The following is a 14,061-nucleotide window of genomic DNA, read 5'->3' on the forward strand; positions in this document are numbered from 1 at the left end:
ACATTAAAAACAGGAAGCAGATCCTAATTGCTAAAATTAATTCCACACTTTTAGGCAGAACCGAACACTTCTAAACTAATGAAAATATGCTGGAAACGTGGGGTTTTCTGACATCAAACCAAAATTACTTTAAGCTTCAAATAACAATAGTAATAACAAGCACGTTCAGGGGGTTATATTCAGCTAAGTGCTACTCAGAGTAGACCCAGAGAAATTAGTGAATCTCGGTTAATCATGTCTATTGACTTCCATATACCATATGTCTATTTGAGCTGGACCATAAAGAAGGCTGGTCGCCGAAGAATTGATGCTTTTGAATTATGGTGCTGGAGGAGACTCTTGAGAGTCCCATGGACTGCAAGAAGATCAAACCTCTCCATTCTTAAGGAAATCAGCCCTGAGTGCTCACTGGAAGGACAGATCCTGAAGCTGAAGCTCCAATACTTTGGCCACCTCATGAGAAGAGAAGACTCCCTGGAAAAGACCCTGATGTTGGGAAAGATGGAGGGCACAAGGAGAAGGGGACGACAGAGGACGAGATGGTTGGACAGTGTTCTCGAAGCTACCAGAATGAGTTTGACCAAACTGCTGGAGGCAGTGGAAGACAGGAGTGCCTGGCATGCTCTGGTCCATGGGGTCACGAAGAGTCGGACACGACTAAACGACTAAACAGCAACAACAAATTGACTTCCATGGGCCTACTCTTACTAGGACAAGCATTTAACACCACCCCAGGGTGTTTTTCAAGTCCACAAATCTTTGCCGGTATTCGTGAGAATGAGGCGTATTCAGTTTGTGGGTTTTGTATCTCTAGATTCAACATATAGGATGTGGTGGCTGGACAACATGTGGAGTGTTTTGTGGCTGTGTCAATCAAGTGGTCCTTCTACATTTTTGCGGCAATTACATTGAGTTGTTCCGTCCTATTTGTAACCTGTCTGAGCTAGCTGTGAAATCCAAGGATGTGTCAGGCAGAATTGATAAACCAGGGATACCTGATCACAGCCACCTGCCCATATTAGCGCACCGAGAATGATAAATTCAATTCAATAAATAAATAATTATCCTTGAGTTACATTTTCAAAGGCAAAAATTACATTTATTTTATAGGAATATAAAATGTCTCCCAAGTGTCACTGCAAACACATGGCAACCATCTATATGCCATATTTTAACGCCACATGTCTTTGTTCTGCCTTCACAAGTTCAAACTTGACTTGATAGATGGAAGATATTTCACAATTGCTCTCCATTCGTCTTAATTTAACCCATTCCGTAGTGCCAAAGCGTTTGCAATAAACACCACCAACCAGATTGGTCAGGGAAAGATCCAATCATGCGCAAAGACAATCTGAGTAGGCTTCCTCTTGCTTCACGTACTGTAATGGTTGCATTATTTATTTTCCTAAATGTATATCCCACTGTTCTTCCGCCTTGGAACTCAAGCCAGCATACATGTGAGTCCCAGCTGTCCACCCACCCAGCCTCAGACAAGCCTCAGGCCTGCTTAGCTTCACCAAGGTGGGAGCTACATGTGCCTTCAGATGAGACCATGTTGTTGTTGTTTAGTCATGTCCGACTCTTCATGACCCCATGGACCAGAGCACGCCAGGCACTCCTGTCTTCCACTGCCTCCCACAGTTTGGTCAAACTCATGTTGGTAGCTTCGAGAACACTGTCCCACCATCTCGTCCTCTGTCGTCCCCTTCTCCTTGTGCCCTCCATCTTTCCCAACATCAGGGTCTTTTCCAGGGAGTCCTCTCTTCTCATGAGGTGGCCAAAGTGTTGGAGCCTCAGCTTCACGATCTGTCCTTCCAGTGAGCACTCAGGGCTGATTTCCTTCAGAATGGATCGGTTTGATCTTCTTGCAGTCCATGGGACTCCCAAGAGTCTCCTCCAGCACCATAATTCAAAAGCATCGATTCTTCGGTGATCAGCCTTCTTGATGGTCCAGCTCTCACTTCCATGCATCACTACTGGGAGTTGAGACCATACCGCCCAAAAGTGATACTCTACTTGGAGTTAGGAATAGCATGATGTGCTTTTAAAACATTTATCAGCATCTTTAAGCTGGTAGTAAAAACATGGTCTTGACTGGGACCTCCTAGACGTATACAACGAACCAGCATGTCTTTGCTCAAATACCCAACTCTGAACACATCTCGGGTTGCTTCTGATGAGATAGCTTGGGGTGGATCCGAGAAGGTTTCTGGAACATAGAGGTGGATCTTAATTCTCTTCTTGCCACCAGCACCTGTGGACTCTGAGGCATGGTTTTTCAAAGCAGAGCAGATCAGGTGATAATCTGGGGTGCACTGCTTAAGGCTGCAGGTGGGAGCTCACGTCACTGAATGCCCCTCCGTACAAAGAATAAGGTGAAATAAAAACTTCCATGCAGAAAAAGTAGCTTGTGTAGCTTAGCAGTGATGTGGTCCAGGCAGGACTCTGGTGAAGAAGTTGAGAGCTCCTTCTCAGCACAATGGACAGGAGGACCCCCAAACGTAGCGGGGCTGGCTTTCCAGTTTGAAGACGTATGTGAAACAGTACCCACTGGGGTCTACAGATAAGATCATTAAGCCTAAAATAATAAAACTGGAGCTCTGCAGTTTAGTCTTCTCCCTGATGCCAATGTTCTACATCAGCATTTCCCAAACTGGGGTCTCCAGCTGTTTCTGGACTACAAGTCTCATCATCCCTAGATAATAGTACCTGTAAGGAGAATTATTCGTTTCTCCTTCCTCTATTTCTCATGAGGTCTCATCATCTGAAGCACACACGGCCACAGACATTGTGTACATGAGTAGTGTTTTCAGTGGTGTTTCATTATCGTCTTATAAATCACGCTAGTTTACTTTTGTCCAGATAATAATAATGTTACATTCTGGAAAAAGACATTGCACATGCTCAGAGACACTCTCCTTATTATCCTTATATATCTCAAAAAATCTCTCTCAAGGATGAGCATGAACGCTGAAAGCAGATCTTGAGGCTCAGTCCCAGCTCAGATTAAGCCTGCGAGAGAATCTTATATTTTGAGCTGTGCAGTGATTTTCCTGGCGAAAGCTAGCAATCAAAGCTGTTTTCGCGCTGAAAAGCAGCCTGGATTTTTCCTCTGCTGATCAGAAAAGCTTTTACTTTATCTGTTTCTTCTTCGGTGATTATGCCCCTCTTTTCTGCTGTTCCTTCCAAGCCTCAAATGTGCCCTGCTCTACTTCTCACTGATGCTTATGCCTTGAATAATTTTAAAGCACCTTTATGTTGCAAGCAAGGCAGTGCTCAAAATCCATTTCAGCAGTTGCTAATTTGGCAATAATGGTAGTCTCCACAATGGCAATTAATGAACAAAGGAAGCTTGCACTTTGTGACCTAGCAACCAGGTTCCCCTTTAAACTGGTTCCTCTCTTCCTCCCTCCCTCTCTCCCTCCCTCCCTCCCTCCCTCCCTCTCTCTCTCTCTCTCTCTTGTACACCATTGTACACTAGATGTCATATTCCCCAGAGAACAGCAATGCTACATTGCTTTGTGTGTTGCTGATCTTTCATCATTTGGTGGCAATGCTTACCCATCCCTCCCCTTTCCTGGTTCAGTTAATCACTTTTATTTTAGATAATCTACATTTCCACCCCGGTATTGCTTGATACAGGTTTGATTCACACAAGCAGCCATTTGAAGCTAAACTCTGTACCTCTTGTGGATCCTGCCATTTTATTAATCACCATTTGTATCATTATTATTTGTTTCATATATACAGTGGTAAGGTAAAGGTGAAGGTACCCCTTCCCATATGGGCCAGTCGTGTCCGACTCTAGGGTTGTGCGCCCATCTCACTTAAGAGGCCGGGGGCCAGCGCTGTCCGGAGACACGTCCGGGTCACGTGGCCAGCGTGACGAAGCTGCTCTGGCGAGCCAGCACCAGCACAGCACACGGAAACCCCGTTTACCTTCCCGCTAGAAAGCGGTACCTATTTATCTACTTGCACTTGGGGGTGCTTTCGAACTGCTAGGTGGGCAGGAGCTGGGACCGAAAGACCGGAGCTCACCCCGCCGCGGGAATTCGAACCACCGACCATACGATCGGCAAGTCCTAGGCACTGAGGTTTTACCCACAGCGCCACCCGTGTCCCTTGTATACACTGGTACCTTGGGTTAAGTACTTAATTCATTCCAGAGGTCCATACTTAACCTGAAACTGTTCTTAACCTGAAGCACCACTTTAGCTAATGGGGCCTCCTGCTGCCGCCGTGCCGCCAGAGTACGATATCTGTTCTCATCCTGAAGCAAAGTTCTTAACCCGAGGTGATATTTCTGGGTTAGCGGAGTCTATAACCTGAAGTGTATGTAACCTGAAGCGTATGTAACCCGAGGTACCACTGTAACACTATAACACAAATTATTTGTATGTTTTAAATGACAGGGTGGGGTAGAGGACTTTTTCCCCAGCCATTATTTCTTCTTCTTCTTCTTCTTCTTCTTCTTCTTCTTCTTCTTCTTTCACCACTTTCATTTCATTTGTTAACTGGATACACACACACACACATTTTATATATATACCGTATTTTTTGCACCATAACACTCACTTTTTTCCTCCTAGAAAGTAAAGGGAAATGTCTGTGCGTGTTATGGAGGAAATGCCTACGGGTGGCATGCCTACGCATTTTCCTCCTCTAAAAACTATGTGCGTGTTATGGTCGGGTGCGTGTTATAAAGCAAAAAATACGGTGTGTGTGTATATATATATATATATATATATATATATATATATATATGTGTGTGTGTGTGTGTGCCGCTTAGAAGTGGTTTAGCACTAATTCAAAGGTTAATTTAAAAATATTGTGCTAAAATAGTGACCACTACAAGTGGTTATAGTAAGTGTGTGTTTAGCTGTGTTTTGTTCACCTGCCCAGGTCAAATCTCTGCCCTTGAAGAAGGGTGGAACAGTAGTTCTAAAGGCAACAGTAGTTCTAAAGGCACCTATGCAAGTTTTGCTACTCTTCGTTCCTGTTCTTCAGAAAATAGTAGGAATTTCTGTGGCCTGGGAATATGACAGTAATTATGAAGTTGTCTGGATGAGCAATCAAAGTAATCCACTTTGTGTGAAAGTGTTCTCGGCAAATCACCACTCATGAACAACCAGTACAGAAGCAAGAAATTCCTACAAAACGTGTTCCTGCTGTAGTTCCACTGTGGGCTATGCAGCTCTTGTGCAAAAGGAAGGGACTGGCATGGAGGAAAGAATGCCTACTGCTCCTCTTTATTAATTTATTTTTTTAAAAAAATGCTGTCTCATGAAGTGCGATGAAATGCGTATTAATCAGTATCTTGCTAGAAATATTTATGTTTAATTCATGGAGACCATGCTGATAATTTGATAGCGTAGCGCCATGTTTGGCAGGCATAGCTTAGAGCTGAGTTATTAAAAACTTTGCAAGGATTCACAGGTTTGCTAATTTTCATCCATATGCTAAAAAGAAAACATTACTCTTGAGAAATAATTATAGATTCCCATAATTCTTTTTTGTTGTTGTTAGCAGCCAGTACAGAGGTACAGACAAAAGAACATTTGTTTCAAGTCTTGATCTGAAGGTTAGAGGGTGGTTTTTGTTCCCATTGTAGCGTTGGCAGTGGCGTAGCGTGGGTTGTCAGTACCCGGGGCCACACAGAGGGTGGGAAACGGACTGAGTCATAGCTGTCAACTGTCCTTTATTTGGCGGGAAAGTCCCTTATCCCAGCGCAGTGTTCCGCTGCTGTCCCTTATTGATGATGTCCCTTAAATTTCCCGGGTTTCAAAGAAAGCAGCTCCTCTCCCTCCCTCCCAGGGAGGTGGGAGGCTCCAACTGTGTTGCTTGGCTGCGTTGCTCACCCAATAAGGAGTCTAAGAATGACTGGGGGGTGGAGCTTGCATGCCTTGTGCCGATCAAATCGGCTGTGTTGCCTTGGGACTCGTCTTTACTCAGCGCTTTGGCTGCTGGCTGGGCTTTCTGCCTTTGGCTCAGAAGCTGGACATACCTGTGTTCGGAAAATCCCTTATTTTGGCTGCTGATCCCTTATTTTTGAGGCTTCTCGTCCCTTATTTTCAAATCTGTAAGTTGACAGCTATGGACTGAGTACTCATGTGCATTCAACTGCCTAACAGTGTCCCGCGTCATCCAGGTGATTGCAGCCGCAGAGATAAGAAAAGTTGTTCCGTTGTCTGGAGAGGTCACTTCCTGGTTTGCATGGAGAAGCCGTTATCATCGGAGCCCAGTGGTGGAAGCATGCAGCTGTACTGAGGCAGCATTGAGTGTTGAAATTTTGCACCCCTAACAATTTTGCAGCAGGGGAAACTGCCCCTGTGCCCCACATCCCATGCCACTGAGTCCTGGGCTGGGTAGAGAGGTTAAACTCCTAAGCATGAAAATGGATGCAGTGGGAATGAAAATTGCCTCTGTGTGCTTCTTTTGAGGGTCCACCACCACCACAAATTGGGGCACGGCTGGCAGGGCTTTGTGGGCTATCAGCTCCCCACCCCTGCTTTCACTGTCAGCTTCAGCTGGCTTAAGGAACTTGACCCACCTTGGCAAAGAGCCATTGGACTTAAACCATGATGGGGCTCAATAATAAACTGCTTTAAAGGCACCTTTTGAGAATTCCCCATCACTTTGCTCATATACTGTTACCTTCCCTGAGTTAAAGTTGTGCAGACCTGCTCCGTAGCTTCTCTCACATAGGTCTTTTCATCTGGCAACTTGTGCTGTGATTCCATCCAGTCTATTTAATCTTCTCTCTCACACACACTCTTCTGGGGGGGGCTCTAGTCTTGAGAGACACGGCAGTTCCCTCAGTGGCTCAAACAAGCCATCACTAAGGCTTCTGGATATGGGAATGCCAAGTTGCTTGATGACTGAAGTGCCTCTGTGCCGAAAATGGAGGGTGTAACTTATCTAACAGAAAGGAATTAATGCAAACTTTTTCTTAAAGGGAAAGGCTGAGCAGTAAAAGGGGATTTGCTAACAAATCTCAGTGTAATGGGTTGATGGAGTTAGGATTTCTGTGATTATAACAGGAGAGTGACTTCCTTTGCAAAATCCGTATTCATTCATCTTAGCAAAATAGCTCCTTTTATCTCCTACTCCTTTGGGTTGATTCTCTGGAGGGCTCAGAATACTAGTAGTGTGTTTGAGTTACAGTGGTGCCTCGCAAGACGAAAAGAATCCGTTCTGTGATTCTCTTCGTCTAGTGGTTTTTTCGTCTTGCGAAGCAAGCCCATTGACGGATTAGCGGATTAGCGCTATTAGCGGCTTTTAGCGGCTTATCTGCTGATTGGATCAGCTGATAAGCGGCTTAGCGGCTTAGAAAAAAGGGGGGAGGGGAAAAAACCAGCAGGAACTCGCAAGACATTGTCGTCTTGCGAAGCAAGCCCATAGGAAATTCGTTTTGCGAAGCACCTCCAAAACGGAAAACTCTTTCGTCTAGCGAGTTTTCCGTCTTGCGAGGCATTCGTCTTGCGGGGCACCACTGTACATACGTTTTTGGTTTTGTTTTTTTTACAAACCTAATGTATTCGATTTAAAAGCCCTGGTTAGTTTAGAGAACAAGAAGTGACTTCCAGTTGTGCAGCTGGAGAATCTAAGGTTTAAAAAGTGTACCAAGTAGTCAAATATTTCTCGCTCTTTCTTCAGTGTCTTCTGGAAAGGACATTGGTCCCACCCTGGGTTTAAAGAAGTCAAGCTCCCTAGAGAGTCTTCAGACTGCTGTTGCTGAAGTGAAAAAGAATGAGCTTCCTTTCTATAGGCCCAGGCCTCACATGGTTCGTGGGAGAGGATGCAATGAGAGTTTCCGAGCTGCTATTGACAAATCTTATGATGGACCTGAAGATATGGCAGAAGGTATTCTTTACTTCTATTTTCTGCTTCAGAAAGTTTCCATTTCAGTGTCTGTTTCCTCCCAATTTGAGCTGAAATGCTTAAGAGCTTTGAACGAAGGCCTAAATCCAGTGGACGTTCTTGTGAGTCCTGACTAAGCTGACAAGATCTTGGAAAAGATAATTTAGGTCGGTGGTTTCCAACCTGTGGGCCCCGGACTCCTGGGGAGCCACAGACTCACCCCAAGGGGTCTGCAACAAGTAATGCTCCTCCAGCCAGCACTTGATTTCCTCTACTGCTCACCAGCAACGGGATTTCATCTCATTTCCTCAGAGTGAACTATGGCATAGGCTAAAGCAGAGGCAGAACATGGACCAGAATGTGCGCATGAGAGGGAGGAACTTGCTACTGACTTGCAGCCAATCAGCAGCCACCAAGAGCTGTTCAAATTCTGTGACCTGGCCAGCGCTGGTGGATGGTTCCTTGCCGTTCCTGCCTCTGTGTGGAATTGGGGAGGGGGGCAATTCCTCAGCAAAGGCCATCATATCATGTTATTGGTATGGGAAGACGGGGGCCTGGTGAAGATGCAGGCCAGGACACCCCCTTCTGGCGCCTTTCCTGGGACGAAGGTCCACAGGGAGGTCATCACCTTCTCTCTCTCCATCTTCCCTTCCCTTCTCCATTCTTTGGAGACTTTGCCTGGTTTAGTACAGTCAGTTTCACAGGCCGCGGAGCCTGTGAAATTGAGTTGTCCTTTCCTCTGTAGGGAAAGTAGATTCCACCTTTGAGAGTAGTGAAGTGCAAGGGTTAGGACAGGTTTGCAAGTGACTAACAATGCATAGGGAGTCTACAAATGTTACTCTGGAGGTTCCTGGAGGCTGTGATCCTAAGCATCCTTTGAGGGTTTAGGATGGGCAGTGCCCCACCTGTCCTAGTAGACCGGCCTCCACAGGGTTCCATTGCTTTGGTCCTCCCTGGACCATATGGTGAGGAACCCTCATAAATGAACAGCATCTCTCGACCCATGGCTGTAATTTAGGGGGTGCCTGTTGCCTCAGCCTCCGCTGACCCAGGCAGCTCAATATGTCCAGAGCAGCTTACACAACCTGAATGGATGGCTTTCCACAGCGTTTATGTACATGTCCCCTCCATTTCCCCTTGGACGCCACCCATGTTCCCATTTACTTTTGATTTTTATGTATAGTTCTTTGTTTTCCTTTGTTCCCTTCTTCACCTGTGGGGAACGGGACAGACATAAGTAAGGGGTGGGGGGCACTTTCTGCCTTAGACCACCTAGCTGCGAGACGCAGCCCACCAGACGAAAAACCATGTGTTGCAATACCCAACCAGGAGTTTTGGAAAGCTGCCAAATAACTTGGTCCGGTTGCATACACAAAATGTGGACTCATAAATATTGAGGTTTAGTTATGCTCTCCGTCACTGAAATAATCCGTGACTGTGGGTGTTCCAGAAGGGAGTATATCTGTACAGTTGTATCTTGGAAATCGAACGTTAGACTTCCAAAGCATTCGAAAACCAAAGCGTGGCTTCTGATTGGCTGCAGGACGCTCCTGCAGCCAATCGGAAGCCGCAGAAGCCCCGTCGGATGTTCGGCTTCCGAAAGAATGTTTGAAAACCGGAAGAGTCACTTCGATCGTTCGGGAGCCAAAACTAGGCTGTTCAAAAACCAAGGTACAACTGTATTTTTAAAACTGGGAAGGGTCAACAAGCCTAGAATGCATACCAACAGTGTGTTTCCCTTTCTACCTGTTATCAAATGGAATAACTAGGAAATAAGAACCCATAATGAGTCTTTTATTAATTTGCCACAAAGTCTGACTGAAATTAACTGGCTATGTTTGACAGCCCTTTTTATTCGGTGAACGTATATTATAGGACACCGCACATGGACAACTACCCTGCAATTTCCATGTGTTCATCATAAACACCCCTTGTTTGTACTTATTGATTATCCTTCTCCTCCTGCAGATGGTCCGTCTGATAAAAGCTCTCTCTCGGATCAGGAAGCTCATAACTTTGAATCAGCCCTTCACATGAAGGTTGAGTTAGAGGATGTGGAAGCCAAGGCGAAGAAGCACAAGAAGGCAAAAGAAAAAATGAAAGATAAGAATAAAAAAGCAAATCTGAAGCTCAAATCTAAAGCGAAAGAAAAGGACAAGAAGGAAGACAATGAAGATCCAGAAAGAAAAACAAAGAAGAAAGGTTTGGGTGCCATGTTGAGGTAAAATACGTTTTTCTCTCTCCATCAATTAATATTATGCTAGATGGATATTTATTTCTTTATTACCGCCGACTCAATTAATATTATGCTAGATGGATATTTATTTATTTCTTACCGCCGACTCAAGTTAGGAAAATATTCAGATGCTTGGTCCTTCACGCTCGGTGTTCTCTGCACTAAACTTCTAATAGAAGTATTGCCTGACGTTTATCTAGATGACAGGCATTAAACCTGGAATCATTTTGCATACAGAGTAGGTGCTCCTTCAGGAAAGGAGAGCTTTCCCAGACAGATTGTAACTGATAGTCTTTCTTCTACACGCCAAGCACAGTATCCACTGAACCACATTGAACCACGTTTGCTATTGACAAAAGGCCACTTTGATTGCTAGTTTCCTTTATTCAGCAATTAAACTCGAAACCAGGAATGCGCGTTTGCAACACAGGCCTCTTAATTATTTCGATAAAGTTTGTTTCCTAACTTTCTTTCTTTTTTTAGCAAAAAAAGCCAAGTCACAACAAACAAAGCTGTTTAACTATACAGTGGTACCTCAGGTTAAGTACTTAATTTGTTCCAGAGGTCCGTTCTTAACCTGAAACTGTTCTTAACCTGAAGCACCACTTTAGCTAATGGGGCCTCCTGCTGCTGCCATGCTGCCGAAGCCCGATTTCTGTTCTCATCCTGAAGCAAAGTTCTTAACCTGAGGTACTATTTCTGGGTTAGAAGTGTCTGTAACCTGAAGCATCTGTAACCTGAAGCGTATGTAACCCGAGGTACCACTGTATAGGATAAACTACATTTAGCCAAATATGGCTTGGCAAAATAATAATAATAATAATAAATGTCTAAATGTCTGTAAGACCGGAGCTTTTGTGCTCTTCTCTTGAGATGGTGTTCAGTGGATTCGTTGCCATCATGGAAAATAATGTGTCATATATCAGTAGAAAGAGAAGGGGATCATAGCGAAGCACTACTACAAGATCTAAGGGCACAGGGAAGCTCAGAGAGGAATGTGCATTCTCTAATTTGACATGAAAGGAAAAGGCGGCGTCTGCCAAAGATGATGGGTGTTTTTCGCATCTTGGAAAAGGTTGCATAGGAAGTGTCCTGAAGGAGTTGGTTTCACACAGGTCTTTAGGCTACATGTTTCCCACTAAGTTCCTTCCTTTTATCAGTGTGCCCTTCTTCTTTTTTAAAGTAATATTTATTAAACAATTAATAAAAATACAGAACAAAAAGACATTTAGTAAGAAAAAAGGACAAAAAACGCCAACAAATAGAACAGAAAAAAGATTAAAGTTTTCATGTCCCATACTTCATCACTAGTTTCTTGACCTCCTCACACCTCCCTTTTTGTATTCCAGTTCAAATATTTAGTTCAGCAAATCCTTACCTTCTGTCCTTAACTTTACTCAAGATCTTAACCTATATTAAAAATACATTTTCCCTCATTATCTATATTTACATATTCTTATTAATCTTTTTACCAACACCACCTATTTTCCATCCAACGTCCATTTAACATTCATAAATTTTACAGTATTTCTGTAGATATTCTTTAAACTTTTTCCAATCTTCTTCCACCAGCTCCTCTCCCTGGTCCCGGATTCTGCCAGTCATCTCAGCCATTTCCATGTAGTCATATCAGTGTGCCCTTCATCCTGGAAGAACATTACCAACGATGTTCTATACAGTTGCACTTCCATGCAGAAAGGCTAGGATCCGAAGTGTCCCTTTTGTAAGCACCAACCATTCTGCAACCCTGAAATGCACGCACACACAGAGTTAGTGACCCTCTTGAGCGGAACCCAGTGACATCACAATAGGAAGGGGGGAATTGATTGCCCTAATTCCCAGTAGTTCTTCTATGTCAGTCACGTCCAACTCCCAAGAGACTGCGATCTACTCCCAGTATAAAAAAAAAACCTGGTAGTGATCTACCCATTGTCATTGGAGGGAGGAGGAACGTGAGGGTGTGGAAGGAGAGGTTGTTGAGCTTTTGGGGGGGGTAGGACTGACCAAAGTTGTTGAGCTTTTCGCTTTTGGGGGGAGGAGAGACCAGAGCAGTGGTGGAGGAACCCTCTCCAGCACCCAGGGATGCCGAGGGGCAGGGCAGCCCGTACGGAGTGCGCAGCAACTGTACGGGATGCCGTGCATGCGCACTCCATATGGGATGCCGCACATGCGCAGTGCGTATGGGCTGCTGCTCTCGCGCATCAGCTGTATGGGCTGCCACTTGTACAGCGACCGTATGGGCTGCCGCGTGAGCGGCAACCCGCACAGAGTCCGTGTGTGCGGCAGCCCATATGGACTGCGCATGTGCGGCATCCCGTATGCACTGCATTTGTGCAGCATCCCATATGGAGTGTGCATGCGCGGCAGCCCATATGATTGCCATTTGAGAGGCAGCCCGTACAGACACCCGTATGGATGGCACATGAGAGTGGCAGCCTGTACGGTTGCCTTGCGAGAGTGGCAGCCCGTACGGACACCATGTGAGCGGCGCTCATATGGACTGCATGCGCCCTTGGCCGCTCTACAGCTGGGGGGAGGCAGGGGCCATTTTGTCACCCCGACCCCCGAGTGGCATCCGGGGCGGCCAGCCCCCTCCGCCCCCCACTTTGTACGCCCATGTACCAGAGTTGTGGAGCTTTTCTAAAGGGAAATGCCATACATCACTAACTGGAAAACAACATCAAACACACGCACACACCGAAATAGACAGTCATCGTATCCACAATCAACTTCATCAAGCGCCAAATGACTGCCCACATGATGCGACATAGAGAAGGGTGAGGGGAACACGTTCCTTCCCTGTTTCCCCACCCCGAGCGATCGATAAGGATCCCATGATCTACCAGGATCACCCAGGATCTACCTGTTGATCCCGTTCGACTGGTTGAACATGTCTGTTCTATGTGAATGGGCATCTCAGGATGCTTGCTGTATAAAATGCTCAGCATTTCAGACATGGAGTGTGTGTTTCTAAATCTCGCCGTTATTCTGCTTTCTGGGTGAGCATTTCATTTCCTCCCACTGCGAAGCATCAAGCTGATTCTCTGCCTTTCTGTGGGGCACTGTATTGTAGACAATCTGTGCATGGCCATGAGCATGACCGTAGGACAGTGTCCTCCCACTTGGAGCATGGTGCTAGGTTTCATCTGGTGACCCAGAGTGTAGAGAAAGTACTGGAGATTACTGCACAGATGCTCTCTGGGTTTTGTGTTACGAACTCTCTGCTTCTTCTGCATCCTCACATTTAGTTAATTCACTTCTCTCCAGCTTTATTTGTGAGCCGATCAAATTTTTGTCTCCGGTATCTGCTTATAACTCTGCTCACTTGCACTCCTTAAGCCTCTGGCATGATTTATTCTTTCTGAATGGTCAGCTGTGATCCACATTTTATACAGCAAATGTTTGCCGTACATGTCAACAGCGCTGTTTTTCTAGAAGATGAGGTGCAGGAACTCACTATGAATGCCTCCCTCTTAGAATGGCAATGGTGCCCATCTGAGAGGTGCCAGAACTGAGTTCCGGTTGTAAAAGGGTGTTAAGTACAAAAGGGCAACGTGGTACTTCAGATGGCTCCAACCACTGATAAAAGCAAACATGAGGACTTTGAAAATGCACAGAGAGAAGGGGCTCAAGCCTTTAGAGTAACCCAGACAGTTAGAAGTGTTTCCTGGTACTGTGCTCAATGACTTTGGCACACACAAAAATCACTTTTTGAAATATGGCAGCCCCAGCTTATCAAGTTTCCCCTGACCATTAGGTCCAGTCGTGACGGACTCTGGGGTTGCGGCGCTCATCTCGCTTTATTGGTCGAGGGAGCTGGCGTCTAGCTTCCGGGTCATGTGGCCAGCATGACTAAGCCGCTTCTGGTGAACCAGAGCAGTGCACGGAAACACTGTTTACCTTCCCGCCAGAGCGGTACCTATTTATCTACTTGCACTTTGACGTGCTTTCAAACTGCTAGGTTG

At 45.4% G+C, this 14,061-nt stretch overlaps 1 protein-coding gene across 1 annotated transcript in view; it reads left to right on the forward strand.

Moving 5' to 3' along the window:
• PARD3B (par-3 family cell polarity regulator beta) overlaps positions 1-14,061 on the forward strand; it is a 608,076-nt gene that overhangs the window by 316,012 nt on the left and 278,003 nt on the right. The window contains exons 17-18 of the mRNA XM_082225604.1: positions 7,657-7,863; positions 9,829-10,081. Coding sequence (XP_082081730.1) covers positions 7,657-7,863; positions 9,829-10,081 — 460 coding nt within the window. The remainder of the gene's footprint in view (positions 1-7,656; positions 7,864-9,828; positions 10,082-14,061) is intronic.

The sequence above is a fragment of the Podarcis vaucheri genome (genome assembly GCF_965113315.1).
Source record: "Podarcis vaucheri genome assembly, chromosome: 1".
Taxonomy (NCBI): domain Eukaryota; kingdom Metazoa; phylum Chordata; class Lepidosauria; order Squamata; family Lacertidae; genus Podarcis; species Podarcis vaucheri.